The following is a 26,598-nucleotide window of genomic DNA, read 5'->3' as shown; positions in this document are numbered from 1 at the left end:
TCTGCTTTAAAACGAGTTACGCGCTATAGCTGGACGAATGAAGACCGAAGGATCTATACGGATTCGCGCACATAATGTTGGGATGGAGTTGGAAGACTTTGGCTCAAGGAAAGACTAGAGAATATTTCTTAAAGTTGAACCCGGTGGATGCGCGTGTCGCGAATCTTGGATTATTACTATTATCGCCTCTGCCTAACGCAGCGCGTTTGCCTTTAACTTTCTTCAGCGCTTCTTCTGCCTCCCGTTTGGACTATGGCCTCGGATCCCAGAGACCCGGGACCGGCCGGTGGTGTTTTTGGAGATTTACCCCCAAGTTACACACGCTCTCCGCCGCCTGTGAACTCAGATCTCCTCCGAAGACCCAGTTATTGCCACGCCGCTTTTGCGTTAAAACAGATTTCTAAGGTGACAAACGCTTTCCCGGTGGAATACAGACACACAAATACACCACGGTGTTGTTGTTCTTCGTGTCCGTGATAACATTTTCGCATTTCAGGGAGCCAGGGAACAGTTAATGACTTTCTTTAGCGTTGTTTTGGAAGTGTCTTTTTCAAGCTAGTGAGAAGGAAATGATTAACAGGCAACATTTACACCTCAGAACCTAGTTTGGTGGAAATTGCTTTTGAGGGAGAGTAAACGACGCTAAATATGAAAGTGTGAATGTGGACAGCGACTTCTATGAATGAGAGCCTGGTCTCCATTCATTTAGCTCTTCTATCCCCGCGTTTTTAGTCTTTTTCACGTTTAACTCGTCCCTAATGCTGCCTCAGTGTTCAGTCCGGTTGGTCTAGATACAATATAGCGTGTTTGTTTGACAATGCGCGCGTCCTGCTGAGGAATTCACTGATTAAGTTTGATCTGACAAAGCATCAGTGAAGCGCATGAACGCTTGGCTATGTGTCAAAACTTCCATGAGTGAAACCAAAACATGTCCAGTTATACTGCAGGCAGGACTGCCAGTTACAGGACACTTGTGAGGTTGTTGCAAAGCCTGAATTCACGCTTTTTAAACGCAATATTAAACGTTTGACTATTTAATAGCCTGCAAGAAAATGCTTACAAAATCACTTGCTTTGTTGTAACAGATGAACCAAGTATTTTGAAGCAATTATACTTTATAGAAACGCATGTTTGACAGCTTTAAGTTGAGGTTATATGATCCAGCATTCTACCTTTTTAAGAAGCTTTAATATGTTAAATATTATAACGTTAGCCATCTTTCTTAGCAAAAAGATGAGCACTGAATCCAGACCAGATGAGAAACCTCAGGCATTGGAGAAAGTTCTTTAGTACACTAAGCAACTTTTTAGAAGTTTTTAATTTAATTATGACAGATAAAATTGAAAAAATAGACAAATTACAGAAATTACTGCAACAAGTTAGATATATAACAAAAACAGTTTTACAGGCCAATGAAGTTCTCCAACTCATGGCAGTTGCCATGTTATATAGTAGCACATGAAATTGGTGAGATTTTAGTGTTTACTACAGGTTAGGGTGGATTAAAACAGAGAAAACAGTTCGGATATTGTCACACTGGTATTCAAACTGAATTTGGTAACACTTTATTTTACAGTGTCATTGTTACAAATGTTACATGTAGTTACTAGCAGTAAATTATGCATAGTTACATGCAACTAACCATAAACCAAACCCTAATCTTACCCCTATAGTAAGTTACTATAGTAAGCATAGTTACTTAATATTCCGCAGTACTTAAATGTATAATTACACTGTAAATAAAGTGTAACCCTGAATTTTAACATATTGTTTTCATTTGGTTTGCTGAGTTTTTGTAGTCAAACATCTTTTACATTCTGTACTTGACAACAAATAGAGCGTCTCATTTAGAAATGTCTTAAAAAAAAAAAAAAAAAAAAACCCAATGTAACATCTCTTCTAAATATTGATTTGTGTGTTGTCAGGACAGTTCACTATCCTAGCAGGGCACCGTGTGTTACAACTGATCCGAAATAGCATCACTGTACATGTGAATAAGTGTTCCTCTCTTGTGTCTCAGGGGAAAGCTGTGGGACAGAAAGCACCACTGTGGATTCGGGCGAGGTTCCAGGCTTTTCTCTTTTCTCTGGGCTGTCACATCCAGCGACACTGTGGAAAAGTCCTTTTCATTGGACTGCTTGTGTTCGGAGCCCTGTCTGTTGGTTTGCGGGTCGCTGCCATTGAAACGGACATTGAGAAACTATGGGTGGAAGGTGAGTCCATGCTTTCATGTTTCGCTGTGTGGGTGGGTTTTTGGGGCTGATCGGTGTGGAGATCTCCTGGAACAAGTTATTTGTGAGCTGTATGCTTGTGACTTTGCATAGGGTCTGAACAGACACCGTTTTACATAGTCCTCAATTTTTGATCTCTCTCCCAAACAATTTGACTGTCTTTGCTTAGCTTAACTAAGCTTAACTGATTGAAAATGTGATTGTGGTGCAGTTGTCAGACGATATCGACCCAGACCTTGTGTGGGCTTCTGATATGAAGTCTTGGGATCTTTGAGCGGACACAGACCGTGGCCTCTGGAATTCCATATCTCCTGTCACGCACACGTAGCATTCTTTTTCCTAGTGCATGCAAGCCTTCTCTTGTTCTCTCCCCATCAGGCTGTATTGTTTGCGGTGGGTGCTGCGCTTGATGTTTTGCTTTTTCTCCCCTTTCCCGTTTGACGTCCTTTCCGTGCACCTCACTTATCTGTGCATTTTCAGGCAGCTTTATTTGGTTTTCACACTGCCAAATTCCTTTTAAGCCCCCTAGGCTTTCGCCACACTGCTGATCCCCTGCACAGATGGGCTGTGTGTGAATCGTTAGCCATCTTTGAGGTGCTGACCCTCCCCCTCACGCTCGCTGTGTGGTCCTTCACTATTCTTGGATTCCATTCAACAATAAAGGCACCCCCCTTTACCAAAAAAAAAAAAAAAAGTGAATACAGCTGAAGTTTACCCACCTGTTTCACACTCGCACACACAATATGCACACGCTCCTGCACACGCACAAGTGGATTCGTTATTTTGTACTTTTACTTGAAAATAAAACATAAGCATTGGTTTGCTTATATAAAAAATGGTGGGAGCTTTAATATATATAACTATATATGCTTTTTTTCCCAACTTCATAGTCAAAAAATATGGCTTTCAGCAAGTCAGAAGGCAAACAAGTTTATAATCACTTTTGAAATATGCAGAACTGTAAATGCCTTGATATATGAACTAATGCTCTCTGGTGGGAACGTTAGATGGAGTTTAAAGCAGAGGGAGTTGTCAGATGTTGGCAGTGAAATTTGTGTTTTAATGTAAAGCAGGCATAAAGCATGGGGCTCCTGGAGTGAAACGCCAAAGTGCTGAAAAGGAACGCTGTGCCTTTAAGAGGCAGTGCCTGTGTTTCTAAAGTTTCTGCCTGTGTTGTTTCCCCCAATAGCCCATTGACAAAGCTGCTCTGGGCTGAATGGGGAGTAAGTGGTATGGTAACAAGGAGAGGTTAGTTCTCACACACAGGCACACACATTCACTTCTGCACACATACACATAAAAAGTCACAGGGACAAACAAAAGAGTTTTATAATAGGTCTTGTGATTGGGAATTGAATTTAAAAGGGTCTCTGGTGCTGTTAGCGATTGCTAAATATCAAGAGGGTGACTTTCCAAGCCAAAACATTTTCTCACAAAATGAATTTGGCAAAGGTGTTGCTCCATTTCAAAGATTTGAAAGGATAGATCAGTTACATTTTAAATGTTGCAACCTTTTTGTCACAAAAATTCAAATCTTTTGTGTGTGTGTGAGAGCTATAAGGAATAGTAAAGCAGATCTCACACTTGCCCAGCTGTGCATTTTGGAGCATATGCCTCCTCATTACTTACCCCTGAGGCGGTGACTGTCCCTCTTTCACCTCTGCTCTAGCCCCCACCCAAATGACAGACAGGCCACCAAGTGTCCATGTCCTCAGGGACCACCCGGACCACCCGTAATTGCTTCCGCCTTCCATTAAATGATGTGCAAAAAGCAGCAACCTTGTGTTTAGATGTCTTATATAAATGTAGTAATCAGGTTTAGACATCCTGTTAAGACTACTGTTTTGTCCATAAAAACTCTTTTTTTTTTTCTTCTTTTTTTTAAAGTATGAGCGATTGAAGAAGTCAAAATGGTGAGATATTTATCCCACCTGGCCTAAAATACATCAGCGTTTTTATATCTGACTGTTAATGAATTTTTGTATGGTTTAGTATGATTATTATCTCTATGTGTGACCAAGTTATGGCATTCTAAACCAAGAATGATGATTTGTTGTTTTAGTATAGTTGAAGTCTTAAAGGAGATAAGAGAATTCTGTCATCATTTCCCTTTGTGTTGTTCCAAATCTATGACTTTTTTTCTTCTATATTTTGAAGAATGTTCTGTTGTTTTTTTGTAGATACAATGAAAGACAGTTGAGACGTTCTTCAGAATATCTTATTTTGTGTTCCAGTTAACAATGCAAGTCATAAAGGTTTTTGGTTGAGTTATCCCTTTAAATCATTGGTTGATTCTTGGGAAAGTGTGATTTCGTTTGCTGTGTGAGGTGGGAGAAAGAGGTGATAAAATGAAATGTAGGGTGACGGTTTGGGGGCTGGTGAGAGAAGAAACATTCTACAATCTACACCCTTAAATTACTCTGGATTTCATGTTTGCTTCTTATGTGGAGTGTCGGATTGCAGAGGGGAATTTGTTTGGAGAATAAGAGAGGGGGAGAAAAGATTGAGAAAGTTGTGTTTTCAAAGGAGCTCTAGTTATTTCATCTGGTTTCTGACACCAAACCTAGAAGTACTACATCTTGTTTCAATTGTGTGGATTTTAATATTTGATAGAGTAAAAGGATGAGGAAAGCTTTGTTAGTGACAAGTTGCCCATCGGTGTGGGGCAAAAAAAGCAGACTTTGATATGTGATTATATGCTTGAGTAATGCTGGCCTCCCAAAAGGATTGTTGGCATTTAACGGTCATTGCAAAAATGTGTGTCGGGCTAAACAAACGGCAAACTTTTTCAAACAGACGGACATGTTTATGTACTCATACACAGTCGTAACTTAATTTTTCTCATCCGTTTTGACACGATTTCGATGTGCCTGACAGACGTGTACACATAGACAAGCTGTACAAACATTACTCGAATGTGCGCAGGGATATCTGGGTAGCAGGCCCGCTTGAGTTTTATGAAGCCACCAGGCATCAGAAGAGAGGAATAAAGAACATATACACATTGCATGAATGACCTTGTCCACATGCATGTAGACTGATGGAACCAGCACAAGCCCAGGATTTACACAGACACATGTGGACCGTTCAGTGTTAAGAGCAGTTATCTAAACAAAGAAGAAATGCGAGGTAAATGCAATAATTCATTAGAAAATACACAGTCTTCCAGTCCTGGTGCTGGATTCAAGAGAAAGAAAGCTCTATGAAGCATTATTGGAGGTGAATGGCAAGCCACAGTACCCCAGCTACATAAATAAACTCTAACTGCTGAGACTTAGACCTCACCAGTAGAAAGTACAAACAAGGCCAGAGTCAACCTGGGTCAGTTGAAAATGTTTACTTCAGCCCCCCCGTTTCCACCCCCACCCCACACAGGCTAGCCTTCCAGCCCCCATTACTCAAGAACAGCCATAAGAACTGAATGCATCCCTTCTCAGAGTTTAGCAACTTTCTATCCCAAATCAGAGCGTTGCCAATTAAGGCTTCACTCACTCTGCCAGGGTTTTTTTTTATTCTCTCAACCCAATCAGTTTGTTTGGCATTTCACTTGTTTTTTAACCACCGAGTGGAGCATGATGCAGTGGATGTCAGTGCAGCAAAAGAACACATTTCATATCTAGGGTAGAGAGGCAAATTGAGGTCTATCTCCATGGCAGAAGTTCTAGGGTACACCTTTCTGTTTATATTCTTCAGCTAATGTTACTAGAACAACACCAGCCGAGGCAGGAGGGGGTCCAGACCCCCAAGAAGCTGCCCCTCTAGCTGCCTGATTCAGACAGTATTTCTTACATTCAGTCCAATGAGGATCATTCTCTTTGATCCATGCTAAAAAAAAAAAAAAGAAGAAGAAACTGGTCACTTTTTGGGAAAGAAGTCTCCTTTTTGTCCTCCTCAACACTTTGTCCTTTTGGTTAGGGTAAAAAAAAAACATTTTCTTGGTACGTGGCGGAAAAGAAATGGTTTCTAGGCTCAATAAATTCATTTCCAGTTTGAATGAAACCAGCAACGTGGAAAAATTTTGCCTTTCACCATGGGATGAATGTATGTTTCAACCACACATTAAGCTGCATTAGCAGCCAGTGGAGTGCCTAATGTGGGTATTTTTCACAGCAGCCAACACTAGGGCTGATTAGCATAATTAGTACAGGGAAGGCTATACATATGGAAATGGCCAGGACCTAAATGCCAGAACCGGTGGAAATTTATGTCAATGCTGACAGAAGTATCAGGTCTGAATAGGTGCTAGCTCAAGCATAGTTTTAGCCATCTTGATTTGTTTTTAATATTTTTACCTGCCATCTGGAGAGTTACAGTGCATTATGTGTGTTTCGTTTTATCCTCAAGGCCAAAAGTTATGCCAGAGAGATGCACAAGAGGACATGCATGTGTGCTTATGAATTTCACACACATAGATAAGCTATTAAGCCAGCTCTTCCTCCCTCTCTTTTCCATTGTTTTATCTGCTGGGAAAAAAACAAGGTCCAGCTGCTTTTGTAGTGAGTTTCTCTCTTAATTTTTTTTATTCTGTTTGTTGGGAAACAACTGAATGTGACTGAAAATTAGGTTGACAAAGACCTGCATTGAGTCTCTTGGTGGTCTTGAGTAAGCACTCATAGAGGCAGAGGTGGACCAGTTTCCATCTGCCACTGTATTCGGGCGAAATGGGGTGGTTCTCTCAGTCATGGTCAAGCCATTGAGACTCCTTGTGATTAAGAGTTGCAGTGGAGCTGAAATGTTTAAAAAGATTTGCACTTGAGCCAAATCTATCCTTCTTGTCTATATAATGTGTCTGGAAAGAAGAGGAAGAAAAAATCAAACAAAGAGCTTGGAATGGACATTATGGGGGCTTGACAGGACCAAGGCAAAAGAGCTGGACCGGCTTGTTTTGTTCTTGGTGGTTTCATATACTAATGTGTGTGGGAGAAAAGGGGAAAACAGAAAGAGAGAATGAATTTGTGTATGGGAGAGTGTGTGCGTGGGCACGCACTGGCACCCGACTGTGTATCTGTGCTCTTGGGTTTACTTGGGTGGTGAAAACAGGTAAAAATGTCTCTTTCAGCAGTCTTCCTTGTGGGACTTCCTCCAGAACAGCGTGAGTCCTTTCAGAAGCCTCTTAATCCCTCTAATCTGGCCCACAACACTTTGAAGGTGGCCTGTCCTAATGGAGAAAGCAGTGGGTTTCAAACCTTGCTGCCTATTGCTACTGCGCCATATTCAAATGCTCAAATCATAGACAGTAAAGGCATATTTTTGCATAATCTTTAAATTAAGTTAATTTTAACATGATCTTTTTTTTTTTTTAAGTTTTAATAAGCGATTTTTATTCTTCACCTTTCTCAGTCAAACCACATTTTCTTGCATCAATATGTTAACCGTAACTTTATTTTAGGTCAATGTTAGCAAGCAGTTGTGGGTGATATGTTGCAGAGCACTGGATAGGCCGAGCCAGGGTGGACATGAATGAGATTGGAGCTGACAGGGTCCACTGGCAGGGTGACACCAGGGAGCAAGGGGCTTCTTCTCCATAGTTAATTACATGTCACTTTCCATACTGCCCACAGGGAGGGGACCCCCTCACACCAGCTCATTTTGCTGGTTTGCTCCTGGGTGGGACCTTGAGACAAGCTTGCTGAAGCTTGCCACCATTGTGTCCCAGGCAGACTGTAGATTAGCTTCAGCTTTTACCATTTTATGTGCTAGAGAGTATTTACAGGATCCGCTGCATAACTATCTAATCTGTGAGACATTGGTTTCCTTTCCGGCTATGTTGGGGAACATTGGTCAGACCCTCCTCATAGATAATTGGCCTGTGATGGTGATGTCACCCCCAAGGCTGTGAAAAATGAAAGTAACAAAGGAAGGAGGGGCTCTGCTTGGGAGACAGTAAGCTCTCTATGGAAGTATTGCTGGATCGATATCACACAACACCTTTATGCTGCCCTAACTTTGCCGTCTATTGACTTTTTTTTCTTTTTCTCTGATTTACATAAAAGCTTTCATAACCACGGACCCCTGTTCCAGTCCCAGCAACTCAAAGCAAAGATTAATACTTTAAAATCCCCCTAGGCATCTGTGTTTGACAGTTCTAGCTGTTCAAATCTTAAATGTACATCCCAGTGCTTAAATGTGCATAACAGTTCTTTTTCCACTCTCCTGCGGTGTGTTTCTGGCTGTGAAAGTATTTGCGTGCCTGTCTCTTTAAGTGTACAGCAGCAGTGAGCCGAGAGAACAGAGCAAAGCTCCCATCTGGAGGGTGGCTGAGTGGAGCGGTGACTGAGCGGCGGGGCCCACTCGGGCCTCTAGCTGGGTGGTCCAGATGGGAGGAACCAGACACAAATAGCTATAATTTACTTCAGGAGCCCCTGTAATTACAGGCCCAAGGATTGGAGCTCAATTCCTGCAGATGCCTGAATGCATTAAATATGAACATGCTGTCCGTATATCGACACAAATGTGTGTTTGCGTTTGCAAACGGACATGGCCTTCAGATTTAGGCCGCCACATTTTTTGAAGTAATGTGTTTATGTAACCTGCATGTCAGATAGCTGCATGAATGGAACCAGGAGGTTGAATGTTTGCAGGCTTAAAGTTGTAAGCTTCAGGGCAAATCACAAGGAATTTATATTTTTGGTATAATTTCTTTGTTTCTGTTCAGTTTTAAGCCACTTACAAAGCTGCAGGCTACCCTGACAACAACAGTACTACTCTCTCTGTCTCTCTCTCTCTTTCCATTTTCTTCTGTTTCTCTATGTCTCTTTCTCTTCCACTCCATCTCTCAATTAACCGAGGCAGGCAGCGAGATGTGCCGGGGAGAAAAAGTGGCTTGGTGGGCTCAGCCAGGCACTGCAGGCTTGTCATCATGTATTGGGAAGTGGAGGGGCAGACGGGCAGGCTCTGATCTGGGCCGGTGCGTTTCATGTGTATTTGGCATGGCCACAGATACCCCGCGTCCTCTTTTTTACCACCGCCTCCGTTAATTAGGAGGCTGGACTCTGGAGTCTCCTCTGCACTCTTTGATGCTTTTCATTCCGACTAAACATACCACATGAACAGCATTTCTGCCTGTACTCTTCTGCCTTTCTCCCTCTTTCCATTTACTGCTCACATCTTGGATCCAGGCATTGTGACCTGTAGATCAAGAAAGACCTTAAGTCTTGACAGACCTTCCTATCAGGAACCACAGTCCGTCCTAAGCAGTGTAGAGTCAGCCATTAGTTAAACCAGTTGTGGCAAGATTAGCCTGTGAAAGAGGTTCTGTCATTTTTTAGACAACCACATTGGAGAATTTATGAGGGATTTTGTGCAAAAGCTAGTTTGTTAGCCTTGTGTGAAATTGTGGCCATGTCTTAAGGAGTACTCTCACTCTTTAGTGTGCTAGAGACCCACATCTGTTTTTTGGGGTTAGTTGGAGAGTACACAGGGGAATGAGAACTGTAGCGTGTTTAATTTCAGTTTAATTTGGGTTTAATTATGACATTAACCTCTCACTGAGGATCATGGTTGTTTCTTTGTTGAAACAATTGTTGTAGTGTGATCATTAACATGGAACTATATTGTTCCTCTGGCTTGTTTTTATCCCTACAGTCAAAAAGAATAAAAACATCATGACTGCAAAGGTGTCTCCTTTCTGAATGTTTGAAAATAACAAACCATGTTGTCTCTCTGTTACAGCTGGCAGTCGAGTGAGTAAGGAGCTACGCTACACAAAAGAGAAGCAGGGAGAGGAGTCAGTGTTCACCTCACAGATGCTCATACAGACACCCAAACAGGAAGGAACCAATATTCTTACCCAGGAGGCTTTGCTGCTCCACCTGGAGGCTGCTTTGTCAGCCAGCAAAGTTCAAGTGTCCCTTTATGGAAAGTGAGTACAACCCCCAGAAGGATTTACAGGGAATTTCAAACACTTACAAACATGAGGGCCAATCTTTTAATATGCGGTTGTATGATTTCTTCCCACAGATCTTGGGATCTTAATAAAATTTGCTTCAAATCTGGAGTCCCAATTATTGAAAATGTCATGATTGAGAGGGTGAGCATGTTTTTGTTATGCGTTATTTGACTTTCTCCGTAATCATTTTATTTATTTTTTGCTTAGTGCTTCAGACAGCTATTATAGTGCTTATTTAGATTAACTTGATATTTTTCTGTGCCATGAAATCTGCCTTACCAAAGATTATATGCTATTTTCCCCAGATGATTGACAAGCTTTTCCCCTGTATGATCGTGACTCCTTTGGACTGCTTTTGGGAAGGCTCCAAGTTGCAGGGAGGCTCCGCCTACTTACCGTAAGCATTCTGCTTATTCTTAATTAATATATAATGACTCTAATTAAGTCATGTATAGCTTAACTAGACTATTATTAATATATCTAAGCTCAGGAGATCAGAATCATGGAACAAGGGACTGTGCCTGAACTGTAGCTCTGAAACATTTGTGGCCCCCCCTTTCCCAATATAACACACACTCTGATAACAATTGGGCTTTACCTTCAACCAAAAAGGTGCTGGGTATGACAAACTCTAACATCAAGCCCGTAGCAAAAGCTCTATTTATTCTGTTGATAAGCTGAAGCCTGGTTCCGTCGTCACTGGGGCTTGAGTTGTCATCAGTGTGGTGAGGGGGCTTTACAGGACAATCTCTGATCCTGCACCCCTGTCCCACCACCCAATCCCCCCAGCCTGAAGAAGCCCTTATGGAAAGGGAAGAGAGAGAGGGAGGGAGAGAGATGACTGCTACTGGGTGGGTAGGAGGGAAGGGTGGGGGGGCAGGGGAGCTTTTGGGTCAGACAATGGTAAGCATTCTTTCAGTTTACGAGTGAGTGTCCATCAGTGAGGGGGCCCTGGAGGGGGCCCGGCTTTGTCAGCACTGGGTAACACTGTGCATTCTCATGGTAATCGCTCAGGCTTGGAGCTGTAAGTTGTCCAACAAATAAAATGGGCATTATTCAAGTCGTGGGCCCTGAGAGAAAAAGAGGGAGGAAAAAGTGGGAGAAATTAACTGTGGATGTTGGACATTGTAGTTTACACTTCCACCCAAAACATCTCTTTAATATTTTGTTAAAAGAAAACCTATAGTTGAATTGTATTCCATTACATGCTGGACCAAAAAACAAAAAAAATGGCTGAGACTGATTCTGTCAATTTACATTGACTTTTTTCCCTTATTCGTCAGCCTAAGTTCACTAATACCCGGATTTTCAGAGAAGGATGAGTGGCCTTTAAAAATATTATTTATTGTCTTTATTTCTCTATTTGGCCATGTATGAAGAGGGCTTGAGTTAGCCACTGAGGCTAATGTCCTCTCAGGCTTCCGCTTCAGTTCAGCTGTTTTTTTTTTTTTTCTAAAGGGAAAAGAGCGAGAGAGAGAGAGAGAGAGAGAGAGAAAGGGAGGGAGAGAGTGAGGGAGAAAAAAACTTGAGGGAACAAAGAGCAGCAATCTATGGAAAAACAAAAGGGCCCAGGCCGGTTCACTCAAGCAAAAAATAGGAGATAAAGGAGACTCTCTTTGCAAGCAGGAGCAAAGGCGCTTGGTATGTGGGAATGGGAGAGGACCAGCTTTATTTGAAGCTGCTCTTCATGAGTTATTAGAGTGAGATTGGGCCTGGAGTTAGGACACTATTCACTTTTATTCTTCTTTACCCACAAATACTCATCACAGTGAAAGGCCCCTCTCTCACTCAGGGGGTATCACTCTGGGTTCTGACTGAGGCATTTTTTTAGCCACATAGGTGTTGACTGAGAGTGTTGTTTCTTTTTCTTGTGATATATAATAGATTAAGGCCTTGATAATGCAATATTGTTAAAATTTGCAATCTTCTGGTTATTAGTGTTTCCCAGAACCAACCCCCCAAATTAGAATGTTAAGAGTCCAACTGTAACTTTACTACACCTAGAGAATTAGTCCTTGGCACATCAATAGACAACAGTCCACTCTCTCAATACCCACCGACTGAGAGAAGATAGATTAAAACCTGCAGACTGAGGGGTTGAGAACACTGAGCTCAAAGCAGCATTCAAGACAGTCGGCACAGCCCTTCCCAGCATTCTCACTGCCCGCCTTCATCCTTATCAAGATGTTTTAGAGGCAGAGGTAATCGTTATGACTCGATGCACAAAGTTAAGAGACAGCAGCCTGTAGACCGCCGGCACATTATGCCCCTCCGTGTAACAGGATAATAAACGCTACTTTATGCTGCATCTGTAGTCCACCACCACCAGGGAGAGACTGGTGCCGGCAGGCTTGGAGAGGCAGCAGCAGGGAAGGGGAAAGGGGTTTGCTTGGAAAAAGCATGCTATCTTTGAAAAAGTTGTAGTATTGATTTAGCCTGCTTACTTAATTAAAATGTGTCTCAATTTTGTTGTCGATTGTCGTAGGGGCATGCCTGACATTCAGTGGATGAATCTGGACCCCCTCAAGCTAATGGAAGAGTTGAGCCAGTTTACATCTTTAGAGGGCTTTCGAGAGATGCTGGATAAGGCTCAGGTTGGCCATGCCTATATGAACCGCCCATGCTTGGATCCCAACGACACAGACTGCCCTTACAGTGCCCCTAATAAGGACCCATGGCAGGTGGGCACAGTGTTGTAATGCAAATGACAATGTCTTATTAATATGAGTCTGTAGATTTTAAATGTGCGGTCTGTTTTATTTAGGTTCCCGACATTGCTGCTGAACTTCAGGGTGGTTGCCATGGTTTCTCCAAGAAGTTCATGCACTGGCAGGAGGAGTTGATCCTGGGTGAAAGAGTAAAGGACTCCCAGAATGCCTTGCAGAGGTGAGAAAGGGGGAGAAGGAGAGGCATGAGGAGGGGGTATGTGGGTGGGCCTCTCTTAGGAGGCCCTGACAAGAGAGAAAGTGAGAGAGAAAATCAGAAAGAGACAGAGGTGGAGAGAGAGGGAGGAATCGTTCTGACTCCTAATAACCTCACACATCCAAGGAATTCCTTACATGAAGAGGGATCAGTTTCCACCTCTGACCCCAGTATAGGAAAGACCAATTAAACATGATGGACAGCCACATAACCTATGGACAGATCTGAAATGCAGAGTGGAGGAAAACGAAAACACACTGAACAGAAAAAAATAGCATACGATACAAAGTAAACAAACTGTGGGTAAACTAAAAGCAAAAGCAAATGTATTTGACACCTGTAATTTAATCTCAAATGTGTATGTGTATTTTCAATGCAGAGTTTAATCTGCAATAAATGAAACTCTCTGCAGAGAGCGGTACATTGGCCTTCTGCCCAGCATTTGAGCATTGTTCTAATCTCAGTGGAAGTGTTAGAGTGATTTACAGCAGCCCGAGAGGGACCACACGCATCATTCCAGCCTTTATTATAACGTGTCTGCCTATTAACACTCACCTTGCTACACAATGGTATTTGCACATGCATATTTGTACATTCCGATCTCACTCAGACCTCTGTATTTCCCCTTACAGTGCGGAGGCTCTTCAAACCATGTTCCTCCTCATGAGTCCTAAACAGCTCTATGAGCACTTTAAAGACGACTATGAGATCCATGACATCAACTGGAATGAGGACAAAGCCACTGCCATCTTGGAGTCTTGGCAGAGGAAGTTTGTTGAGGTAATTTCCTGTTTCATGACACACCCAAACGGTCACTTTGTGAGGTCTGAATGGTTTCAGTGACCACAAAGGGATCCCGGCTAAGGTGGAAAGGTAAAAAGAGTGTAGGAGGTCACAACTGGTGCAAGAGGGTTGTTTTCCTTAGACCAGAGGATGGCAATGTCTGCCTGAATTCCATCAATCCTCAGCTGCCTAGTAAACGGAGTCTTCCTAGGAGGCCACTGACAAACTCTCAGTTATAGGAACAAGCTGTTTTTGTGATAACTGACACCCATCATGCTGACTGAAAGAGAGAGAATATTAGAGAGAGAAGAGCCTTCAATAATGTCTACTGCCTCAGAAAGAGAGCAAGAGAAAGGGAAGTGAAGTCAGGGGAGGTTGGGGGGATAGGGCACTGTAAAAACAAAGTGCAGGGGTATTCCTTTCCCCTTAAGTTTGTCGGCCATTCATAGTGCTGATGGAGTAGCCTGAGAGTTCATGTGATCTCATCTGATCCATCTGACCTCTGCCCTCTGGCATCTGTGCTCATTATTTCTTGCTTGTCAAGCTTCATAAGGTCTCGTGCTATCTTGTTTGTGTGTTATTAGGATAAAATAAAAAGTGGATGAGGGTACAGCCCACAGAAGATTGAATGTTTATGTGGGTTGTCGGGAAAAAGTCATTTGTTCTGTAAGATTTGTTCTGTGTTCCGCAATGAGTGCACAAGTTCATTCAAAACACAATGTTAGGTTAAGCAACTTTGCTCATGCTGAAATTCATTAAATTGCAGTCAGTCACAAGAGGTATCTTTGATTTGACACATACATATGCTCTTTCCAATACAAATACTGAAAATCATGTAGTTACAATTCTCTGGATTGATGTTTAAAATTGTGATTTTGTTTCTAGGTTGTCCATGGGAGCATTCCTCAGAACTCTTCCTCCAATGTTTATGCCTTCTCTACCACCACTCTTAATGACATCATGAAGTCTTTCTCTGACGTCAGCGTAATCAGGGTGGCAGGTGGTTATCTGCTCATGGTAAGACATCCATTACTGTGGAAACTCTAGTTAAGGCTAATGGAAACGTGATGAGTGTGTCTCCATATGTGTGGAGCTATTTCCTTACATGTGTCTCTCTATGCACAGCTGGCATACGCATGCGTGACCATGCTCCGCTGGGACTGTGCTAAGTCTCAGGGTGCTGTAGGGCTGGCAGGAGTGCTGCTAGTCGCTCTATCTGTTGCTGCGGGACTTGGACTGTGCTCACTGTTGGGGCTGTCCTTCAATGCCGCCACCACACAGGTAAATACACACCTAAACGTCTTAAATTCACACTCACCCTCAGGGCTTGGCTGTAATTTAGAGCTCTGCGTTCCTCCACAGGTGCTGCCATTCTTGGCCCTGGGCATTGGAGTTGATGATATGTTCTTGCTGGCTCATTCCTTCACTGAGACCAGATCCAACATCCCATTCAAGGCATGTATATCATGAACACACTGGATGGATCATGGCTTCTAGGGGATGAAAGTGTTGCCTAGACTTTCTGTTGCTGTTGAAAATCACAGCTCATTTTTTTGCCATTTCTCTCCATAGGAGCGGACAGGTGACTGCCTGAGAAGAACTGGCACCAGTGTGGCTCTCACATCCATCAATAACATGCTTGCTTTCTTCATGGCTGCACTAGTGCCTATTCCTGCTCTCCGTGCCTTCTCACTTCAGGTACGAGTGTGTATTTTGTGTGTGAGTTCATGTCATAAACCATTGCGCCCTGTGATGCCCATTCGTAAAGACTGGCAGCAGTGGTTACCATCTGAAAAGGGCAGTGAAACGTGGCTTTAATAAATGAGCAGTCAAAGTTAATTCAAAGTGAGGATGGCCTTTGTTCTCTTTCTCACATTCTTTCTCTCTATTTTATGGTCAAACCCCTTCATCCAACTAATGTCATAGCCTGTTTTTCAGATGGGGAGGGGATACAGATAGAGAGAGGGGTAATGAGATGAGTGAATATATCAGTATATCACCCAGCCATCAGACTGTGCTTCTCTGATCTCCCCAGGCTAACCCTGGGTGGTCTGTGCTGTAATGATACGGAATGTAATGTCTGTCTAAGGTTGGCGGAGTTGGGGGGTTGGTTGTGCTCAGACTCGCTGTGACCTTGGGAGTCCCCTTTCCTTGGATTGTTGACTATTTGTGGAGTGATGGGGGAGGGGGTTGCTGGTTGATTTAGGGTGCATATTTTACTTTCTGGGATTCAATCCGAGGCACTAAAACAGCGAGGGATCCTGAATGCAGAGTTTTTTCTCAAGTTCAGACAGCAGCTGTGGAGTCGGGTGGCAGAGTAGAACTCATGAACGAAAAGACTTGGCCTCTATCCTAAAGTCTCTCTTTCTCTCTCACTCTTTAATTCAGGCAGCTATTGTGGTGGTCTTTAACTTTGCCATGGTTCTGCTGATCTTCCCTGCCATTCTGAGCTTGGACCTGCAGAGGCGGGAAGACAAAAGACTGGACATCCTGTGCTGTTTCTACAGGTAACTAATATGCACTGTCCTTTTACTTAATCTCAGATTATTTTTATCATGCCAAAGCCTGTGGTACTCAAGATGTTTATTGATGTTTCTTTCTCCAGTCCCTGTTCCTCTCGGGTGATCCAGATCCAGCCTCAGGAGTTCTCTGACGCTAATGACAACCACCAGCATGCTCCGGCCACCCCGACCTACACTGGCTCCACTATAACCACCAGCACCCACATCACCACCACTGTGCAGGCCTTCACCCAGTGTGATGCAGCTGGTCAACATATTGTCACCATCCTGCCACCCACCTCCCAGATCTCCACCAGTCCTCCATCCATGGTCCTATCCACACCCACTCCCACTGCTGATCCTTATGGCTCCCAGCTGTTCACCACGTCCAGCTCCACCCGAGACCTTCTAGCTCAGGTGGAGGAGCCCAAAGAGGGACGAGAGTGTGTGCCTCTTCCCTTCTTTCGCTGGAATCTGTCAAACTTTGCACGGGAAAAGTATGCCCCTCTGTTGCTGAAGCCCGAAACTAAGACTGTGGTGGTCGTTGTTTTCGTGGCTCTTCTGAGCCTCAGCCTCTATGGTACCACAATGGTCCATGATGGACTTTACTTGACTGATATTGTCCCCAGGGACACAAAGGAGTATGACTTCATCACTGCCCAGTTTAAATACTTCTCCTTCTATAACATGTACCTGGTTACCATGGATGGCTTTGACTATGCCCGTTCTCAAAGACAGCTTCTACAACTTCACAATGCTTTCAACTCTGTAAAATATGTAGTTAAAGACAGCAATCACAGACTCCCCAGAATGTGGCTGCACTACTTCCAGGATTGGCTCAAGGGTAAGCCTTTATTTCACAATGAATAATTTTTCATTAGTGGTGTTTGCTGAGGCTACTGGTTTGTCTACTATGACTGTTTATCAAAATGCTCAACCCTATACCCTAAAGTATTTTAGTTCATAACTTGTCATGCACTTTTGTTTTAGTCATAGATTAGGATATATCAGAATCTACAAAATATTAGTAAATAAATTTGCATAGCTATGCTGAAAGATGCCACATAAAGTAGCATTTTTAGTTTTGTTCATTCATTGCGTGGAAAATGCTCTTATCTCTGAAGGTGAGAGAAAGAGTTCAGTGAAAGTTCATTTCTGTCATCTGCTTTTGTGTTCCTCCAACCTGGGCATAGAAAGGATTATGGGAGGGTCAGGGGTTATCTCAGACTGTTTGTGACCCCTCTGCTCACATTAGTTTGTATTGAGAGCTTAACAGTGAGTGAGGTGAATCCACAATAGTTAAAACCATGGAATTGAAAAGAAGCTATTTATTTTGAAAGGCTGTGGAAACTGGAGTTAGTTGAAAGACTCTCTATTTCTCTCCATTGCTATTTCCTTTTCTTGTGAGGAGATCTCTGTAATTACAGAATGGTTGTGGAAACTGTTTTTCAGCTGTTGCCAGACTTTGTAATTTGGAGAGCACGAAAGGCTTTCTCTGGTTAGTTTATTCAGCCCACACACATTTATTCAGCACCAGGCAGAAAGATTGAGAACTCAGCAAGGGGAGGGGGGAGTTTGGTTTATACGCCTGTTTGTGTGTGTGGATTGGCATTAAATCTGACCCAAGTTTTTGCCCCCTATCTAAGGGAGGAGTGATTTTAACAATCTTCTGCCATAGCTGAGTTGTGAATATAAAAGTAGGAAGGTTTGAACGTCTTTCTCACAGTTGGTATATTTGTTCATTATCCATGTAGGTCTTCAGGCTACATTTGATGCTGATTGGGAAGCTGGCAGGATTACCTCTGACAGCTATCGCAATGGCACAGAAGATGGAGCACTGGCCTACAAGCTTCTTATACAAACTGGCTCTAAGAAAGACCCTTTCAACTACAGCCAGGTATGTGGTCAACTATTGGTGCATTTAGTTTAAAAACTGCTTCAAAACTTTGCAGTCTATCCCAAAACTTACATTTTCACATTTCATTTCTTTTAAAGCTTACATCCCGTCGCCTAGTGGATGAGGATGGTCTCATTCCACCAGAGGTTTTTTACATCTACCTGACAGTATGGGTCAGTAATGATCCACTGGGCTATGCTGCCTCCCAAGCCAACTTTTACCCCCATCCTCGGGAGTGGATCCATGATAAGTACGACAACACTGGGGAGAACCTTCGCAGTAAGTAAACCCAGACAATGACATTAGACAGGTGGTCATATTTATGACCACCTTTAAAAGCCATATTTATGGATATGTTTCAGAAGTAGCATGTGTTTGTGTCTAAGAGCATTACCTCTCTTCTCTTTCAGTCCCTGCGGCAGAGCCTCTAGAATTTGCTCAGTTTCCTTTCTACCTAAATGGCCTCAGACAAGCCTCAGACTTCATTGAAGCCATTGAGAGCGTGCGCACAATCTGCGAGGAGTTCATGCGGCAGGGAATCCAGAACTATCCCAACGGCTACCCCTTTTTGTTTTGGGAACAGTACATTGGTCTGCGCCACTGGTTCTTGCTGTCTATCAGCGTAGTGCTTGCCTGCACCTTCCTGGTGTGCGCCATCCTTCTGCTCAACCCCTGGACCGCAGGCGTCATTGTAAGTTTGCCTTCCTCTCACCCTAATCCATTTCTAACTCCCTTCTTTTCTAGCCTTTTCCTCTATTCTCTTATTTCTCTGGCTCCCCCTGATCCCCTCAACACAGCTCAATAACTTTGCCACCAGGGCAGTTTTCTGGGGAGGGTCTTGGCGGGTTGTCTAGAGGGTGCTGCTTGCATAAACACATATATACACACAAGGTCACACACATACGTACTCTCCCCCTCGTCTCTTTTGTCATTCAAATGGATGCAGCAAGACTTTCTAAAGAAGAAATGCACAGCTCTCCTGAAGGCTTTTACCTCCGACTGCCTTTGTCCAGAAATTTGGGGACAGGACGGATCTGCCCAGTCACGACCTTGGCCTGCTAAACCCATCCATCAGGGACTGGATGTAGTGGGGGTAGTGGGTGGGTGGGTTAGTTTAGGGGCTAGGAGGGTTTCACACAGACTGGTGAGGACCTCAGATCAACATGAAGCAGCAAGAAAACTATAAGTAGCCATTGGCCTTGGTTGACATGTATTTCTGGTTTAGCTGTAATATGTCAAACTTATTTGAGTGTAAATGCCTATGGCATTAAGTAAAATTATAATGCAAGTTCTTTAGTGCACATTTTAAACTCAAAATCGGCTCTGTCATCTTTAGTTTCACAGCCTATATGGAGCCACAGTAAAATGGATTTTACCATCTCCAATTTAAGCATGACCAAATTGGGACCCCTGCCAACATCAAAGGTTTTCAGGGCAAAGACTTAACCAAGTGCCCTATTTATTATATAAAACAGTTTCTCATGAGTAGGAAAGCACTAAGGACTCTTATGCTCTTTTATCATATAGTGTCACTCAGATAACATGGGGAGTGGCCAGGACATGGCCATTAGGTAATCTGATACTTGGGGCAGATGACAGTGAAATGTAGAGTATATTGGCCCAGTGAGGCCCATTTCTGCATTGTGATTAATGTAGAGCTATTTCCATGCACAAAGTTCCTAGTGGTGTAGCTGCTAACATTCTAGTCTTTTCTTCTATTCCTCAGGTTTTTATTTTGGCCATGATGACAGTGGAACTTTTTGGTATCATGGGCCTAATTGGTATCAAGCTGAGTGCCATTCCTGTGGTCATCCTTATAGCCTCTGTTGGTATTGGAGTGGAGTTTACTGTGCACATTGCCCTGGTAAGACCATCTTTCATAGTAATTCATCAGTATTTATATTTCTGCTAGTGAAATCAAATAGAGCATTTTCATTCTCTCTATTTTCTGTTGTAGGGTTTTCTGACTGCCATTGGGGACAGGAACACTCGTTCAGCCGTGGCTATGGAGCATATGTTCGCTCCTGTGATTGACGGCGCCATATCCACTCTGCTGGGAGTGCTCATGCTTGCTGGCTCAGAGTTTGACTTCATCATGAGGTGAGTGATTGACACTTCTCCAGACAGGTCTCTGAGGTCAACCCATATGCTGCCTTTCAAAATGGTGGCAGGCCTTAGGTAGGGAGACAGTTGTCCACGTGGCTCTAGGGTACAGGTGGTAACGTTTGGCTCCCCATCACCTGGTGTTGTCAGTCTCTAACTCCCCTTAGACCACCACAGCACTCTTACAAACATTTTTGAGCTGCTTGAATGCACAACAAATGGAGGAAACATCAAGGGAGTGCAGCAGCTGCTTGTAAACATGTAAATATACAACCCACTGTGCGGTGACTCAACATGCACACACTTGCACCCTGATTGTGGGGAGGAGGTCAACTGCCCAATCATTTGGTTGTGAACTCCCTCTAGCATTTGGCCAGTTTTTCTGCCTGGTTTAATGCCTGCTTCACAGGAAGAAAAAAATCAAATGGTAGTTTTTTCAACTGAATTTGGGCTCTGCTGAAAGCTAACCACAACCTTGAGAGCCGCCTAAAACAGACCCATGACATAAAAATTACTTAGTTGGAGGATCCAGCACAACATAGCTGCATGTTGAAAATAAAAATTGTCTCTTGATCATTTGTTTTCAAGCACCAAAGAGTAACTTGGATATGAGGAAGTGGTTTGGGTATTCAGGTAACTGCAGAGGGGTGTTAGAGCAGATTGCTTTAAGAAAGTGGTAAAACTGGAAAAAAGATTGGGGGTTGGGGATTGGAGCAAGCCATTTGGTGCAAGCGGTGTGCCAGCGCTAGGGCATTCACAGTGGGAGGTCCTGTTTAGATGTAGAGAGAAAGAGAGAGCGAGCTCTGGCCCTCTAGCTGGGGAGTAGCATAAATACATTGCTGTAAACATCTCCTGGCTATGGGACACTGAATAAACAGGAGAACAAGCTCAGCGGCCCCTCTTAGAATGAGCCACCCTTTCCAACCCCTGACTTGGAATGGAAAAGATTACAGTTTATATAAACAACAGAATTCCTAACACTAGGTCTACTCTGGAGGTCTAACCCAGGCGGGGCCCATGGATGGTTTAGTCTTTTTTCCCCTTTTTTTCTTGTTCTTTTTTTTTTACTCCTTAAATAAATCATGCTCCACTTTCGGAATGTTGACTTATTAAAATAAACATGCACCCCTTTTCCAATCTTTCCATGTATACAGGACTGTCAGACAGAATGAGCGCCTTTAACTAACAAAAGGTGGACATAAGTGCAGCCAGAGATGGTTGGCTGCTTTGTCTGATCTTTTCCATTCTTAAACAGCATTCATGTTTTCACTGAACATTACAAACTGTGTTGAAAGGATGATTGTGCCTTTCTCAAACTCCTATCAGTGTCACTCAAACTATGTGATTCTTCTAACTGCATTCAGCCATCACCGTAGAGAGAGATGACTGAAAAAGAAAATGGTTCACACTCAAGCTGTCTGATTCATCTATCATGTTAATGACACAGACATGAGAGAATTGGGAGGAAGGAGTAGAGGGAATGAAAGCAGTCTTGCTTGTCTCCGTCTGTGAAACCCATAGCATAGCTCAATCTCTGGTCTAAATGTGGCATATAATTCTGACCAAAGTCTCCGTTAGTTCTGTGTTTTATGCACAGACCCCGACAGGCCACCTTGGAAATTTGGGTTTTAGAGGTCAATTTAAATATTACCTCTCCCTGACTGTGCATAATGACTGAAAATAGGTAATTATAGTCTTTTAAAACTAGAGGTTCTGTGATACAGTATAGGTCTCAGTTCCTTAGGGAGCCACGATAGAGACAAAACCAAAATAGATCCAAAATGGAGGTTCAGTGGTGCGATGACCGTCAGACCTGTAATCTTTTTAACAGGGTTTTTTGATTCATTTGTTTGACGGTTCTCAGACAGCCAAAGTAAACACATGGCCTCATTGGAGGAGACGGGTCAGTGGACAGCAGTTTCCACTGTACGTCTGGAATGCTCCAAGCAGATATGCCAAAGATGAACTTTTCCCCCTCTGCCTTTCTTTCTTAAACCCAAGGTTCTTGTAGATGCGACAGAAGCAAAAATGGTCAGAGGGTGGGAGGTTAAAAGAACATTCCAGACTTTTTTCCAGATTCTGTTCCTCTTTTTCTTACCTCCAGAAGTCTGAACCACAGCTAAAACAGCTGAATTGTCTCTTTTTAGTGTAACCATTTAACTGAAGTGCTCTCTAATTTTCTCATGCACTGTCTTTCTTGTGGTGAATCAGAGCCCTCCCTCAATGCTCTGAGCTGAAGCACAGAGGAGCAGACACCCTCACAGCCCTGCAGCTTATTAGTGAGCCCTACATGTTAACACGCAAGCCAGTATACAGAGCAAAACTACCAGTGCTCTTCTCAGCCTTATATCTTTAGCCTCTACTGCTAACATCTAGCACTCACTCAGGAGCTAAAGCCTGGGAAACCTCATTCACCACCCTCTCCCTAGGCCCCTTCGTTCAAACTTACGTTTTCAGCCTTAAGCAACTCCACCACTTCACACTGCTCCAACAGACCCGCTAGCGCCTGTGCCAACCAGACCTCCATGTTCTTGGCTTTGGAGGTGAAGGGTGGTGTTTCCTGCTTGTCTTCAGCACTGGATTAAGGTTCCTGCATTAGTCACCTCCACTGAGAAAATAACTAGTCTTAGTATTAGTGTTACTCAGAACGGTTTGGACTAATAAGAGAAATGTTTGTCAGAACACAGAATACTTGTTGACTGCGGGAACTGTTGTTGATGGACTCTAGGGTCAGTTTTACAGGATTTGCACAGTACAGTTTATTGCACACGTGAAATAAATACTTTTCAGCAGATCTCCATGCTAGTGTTGCATGATTAGCTCTTGAACCAACATGGCTGTTGAGGGCCAGGAGGAGGGAGAGAGCAAGAGGAAGAAAAAGTTAGAAAGCAAAGGTCTTGCCTGGCCTTCCCATGTAAACACAAAGGTGGCGTGCCCTGGCCAGGGTGAAATAGGATCTTAATAAGAGAGAGTATTAAGTTGCTGAGGAGAAAATTACATTAACAGCAGTGGCAGCTTTTAGGCCAGAGGGAGGGAAGCAGAGGGGGAAAAGCAATGGAGAGGGGTGAGTGTTTCTGACACGTAGAATCTGCTCACTAATGTAAACACATCTCCTCAGGAAGTGGCAGGGCAGTGGTGATAGATGAGGGCTCCCAGAGGGAGAAAGAGCGAGCACTAGCTACAAAGATGGAACCCAGGAATTTCTATCCAGCTTTGTCAGGTCACCAGGACAGAGGAAGCAGGGAGAGGAAATGTAGGGGGGGAAACGATGGATAAGAAGGGAAGCAGCATCTTACAAGAACTCTTGGATACAACCTTCCTCTCCTTGATGATGACCACATTGTCTCATATCTTGTTTGAACATGCTGTGGATGTTTGGTGGCTGCTTTAGCTTTAATATTCTCTTCATTTGTGTTCTCTTTTGCAGATACTTCTTCGCAGTGTTGGCCATACTGACACTGTTGGGGATCCTGAACGGTTTGGTGCTACTTCCGGTACTGCTTTCGCTCATGGGCCCCCCAGCTGAGGTCATACCCGCTAACAACGGTAATCATTTGCAAAGTCCCTCTCCTGAGCCCATGCCTCCTCCTATGAACCACCATGGGTACTACGCTGGGCACATCCCCAAGGGACCCCGTCAGGCGTTCTCTGAGACCTCTGACTCAGAATACTATTCTGAAACTACGACAACCTCTGGCATCTGCGAGGAGGAGTACAAGTACTGTGACAGGAGCACATACATCACACCACCAGCTCAACCTCCAACCTCTCATATTCTGCTAGAAGCCAGCAAGAACCCCAGCTTCCCTAAGCTCACAGTAAGTCAACCTGACAGAAAACATTAGGAATCAAACTGCTTACGATGTAGCTGCCATTGAACACTTTTTTTAATGTGCTTGTGCTTGTTCTTGCCTCCAAGGTGGTGAAACCTTTTAATGAAAGCAGCTCTAAAGGACAGAACAGCGAGTCTAAGCAGAATGCTGTCAACTCGGTCAGTTCGCAGATCACACGGTGGGACAACAAACATGAGTACCAAGGGCAGAGGAGACAACATTTACCTAGCGACAGGACCCACTGTCCTCGTAGGACTACTCAGTGTGGCCCAGGGCCACAACCAGGGAGAGGGCAGCATCAAAACAGGACTACAGCCCCAGCCCACAGCCCTGGGGCATTGCAGCACCCTAACAATGCCATTACCATGGTTACAGCAACAGCCTCTGTGACAGTGGCAGTGCACCCCAGTTTGCCGGGGTCGTACCAGGGTTACATGCACGAGGGTTTTGAGAATAACGAGTCAGACTCTTTAGATGACTCTAAGAGGACTTCTCAAACATATGGGAAAGCTACACATTATAAGAGGGACTCTTTGGAACTTCAAGATCTGGAATCCACAGAGAAAAGCCAGCATCAAGCTAACCAGACACTAGGTAAAGACTTTAACCTTCTTATAGCTTAACATTGCAATTGATTTGTGTATTTTTGATGTGATATTATGAAAAAGCAGACAGCTGTCCGTACTGATCGTAACCATGTTCTATCTTTTGCATGTGTTACAGGTGGTGCATGGATTCAAGCAGCCAAAGATTGCTAGACTGCTCCCAGCCCCCACATCCCTTTGTCTGGAATCTCTGGCTGTTTTGGGAAGTTCCCAACCCCAGCCCAGTGTCTTTTATCTCTTTGAACTGTACATAGACCTCACACAGACAAGAGGATTTATTTTAAAATTATTAAAAAGGTCTTCTTAGACATTTATAAATATATATATATATTTTAATACTAAAAAGAGGGAAACTATTTTAAAATGTGCTGTATAACTTGTGTATTCTCTTGTGTAAATGTCAGATGTATAGATTATAAAATGTGCTATATGTAAAAATAAGTGAAATGATATTGGTTATTGAAATGCAAGGTCAGTGTTCCTTTTTTTTTTTTTTTTTTGCTGCTACTCTTCAAATTTAATATGACGTGTCTTGAAAATATGCAGTACCCCTTTCCCCAACATAAGCCAAGATTTAACTTTATATTAACATGTTCTTAAACTGCAGCCAATAGGAAGCTTATCTGTTTTGTTCAAAGATGTTGACTTATATTTGATTGCACTGTACAAAATCAAACCTATATAGATAACAGTTTTTCTCAGTTGAAATTTCCAGGTTTTTTTCCTTTATTTATTTTACTGCCAGCAACCATTGTGCCTTCTTAACTTTTAATCTTAAAACAAATAATTTGTCAAACTGTTGCATCACTATACTGTTGTCATTGATATGGACTGTTAGCTTAATGTTATCATCTGTTTTATGACTTCTCATGGTTTTACTCATCATTGTTAGCATGAAATGCTCTGTCTAGTACAGTGTGCAGTGAACAGCAGAACTATGGGTCTAATGTTTCCTGTTACATTATTCCGTTATATACTCATTTGCAGGCTACATTTTTATACTTGAAGGGGTGGTTAAATTACTTTTGTTTATGCTTTTCCTCTATGGTTATTTTAGCCATACATGAGTAAGCTTCAGTTTGTCACTATATATGCCCCAGCAAAAGTTTGGGAGACATCAGGCAAACGTGTAGTTTACCCAAATATCATTCAGAAAGGGAATTTTGTGCGAGTGCAAAATGAGATTTTTGTTTGCTTGTTTGTTTTCTCTTTTTTTGTCATCTTGTTGGCTGCTTTGTACATAGCAAAAGCCCTGCGCAATCGTTTACCTGGTAGTTGCCCTCTGGGCTTCTCCCATAAGGCCAGTGTAGGGACAGATAAATAGCTATGGTGCTAGTCTTCCTAGTGTTTTGTCTGCAATGCAATTCTTTCTTAGGTCCAATATTCAGCCAAAAGCTCACTCATTCAGTATTGGTCAAGTCACTGCCAGAATAAATGCAGGGAAAAGTGTTAATGTAAGTGGCAGCTTCTCTCACTCTCTATCTCTTTATTTAACAAAATATGTTTTAACAGAAACAAACCAAGTAGCTACTGTATCTGGAAGACAACGCAAAATAAGCAATCTAAAGCACATGTACAGCTTGAGGACAGGAGTGGCTTGGGCAGACAGGAGACAAGGGTAGGGGATGGGGGTCCTGCATAGGGGTTTTGTTTCAAATGTATGTCATGCCATATAAATTATTTATATTAAATTTTTATTTTTGTAGTTTGTACAGATGTTAGTCACTAGACTGAAGTTATATTTTTAAAGAGTAAATATATTATAAATATAAATATATAATTATATCTATTTGTTTCTGAGATTTTGTTTTTTTTTGTGGGAGGAGTATGGGTGG

The 26,598-nt window shown here is 42.9% G+C and overlaps 1 protein-coding gene across 1 annotated transcript; it reads left to right on the top strand.

The window, feature by feature from the left end:
• On the top strand, window positions 1-26,598 carry ptch2 (patched 2). The gene is made up of 22 exons (XM_067362720.1): window positions 1-405; window positions 2,021-2,213; window positions 9,903-10,092; window positions 10,191-10,260; window positions 10,425-10,516; window positions 12,605-12,800; window positions 12,884-13,005; window positions 13,674-13,821; window positions 14,710-14,841; window positions 14,950-15,105; window positions 15,187-15,279; window positions 15,397-15,522; window positions 16,213-16,331; window positions 16,430-17,169; window positions 18,080-18,222; window positions 18,321-18,501; window positions 18,633-18,913; window positions 19,949-20,086; window positions 20,180-20,322; window positions 23,753-24,143; window positions 24,245-24,752; window positions 24,882-26,598. Exons 1-22 carry the CDS (start codon window positions 253-255, stop codon window positions 24,914-24,916), a joined length of 4,350 nt encoding a protein of 1,449 aa, XP_067218821.1. The 5' UTR covers window positions 1-252; the 3' UTR covers window positions 24,917-26,598.

This window comes from Chanodichthys erythropterus, chromosome 16 (genome assembly GCF_024489055.1).
Source record: "Chanodichthys erythropterus isolate Z2021 chromosome 16, ASM2448905v1, whole genome shotgun sequence".
NCBI lineage: Eukaryota > Metazoa > Chordata > Actinopteri > Cypriniformes > Xenocyprididae > Chanodichthys > Chanodichthys erythropterus.
The sequence above is the reverse complement of the archived record's forward strand: the minus strand, read 5'-3'. Positions and strand labels throughout refer to the sequence as shown.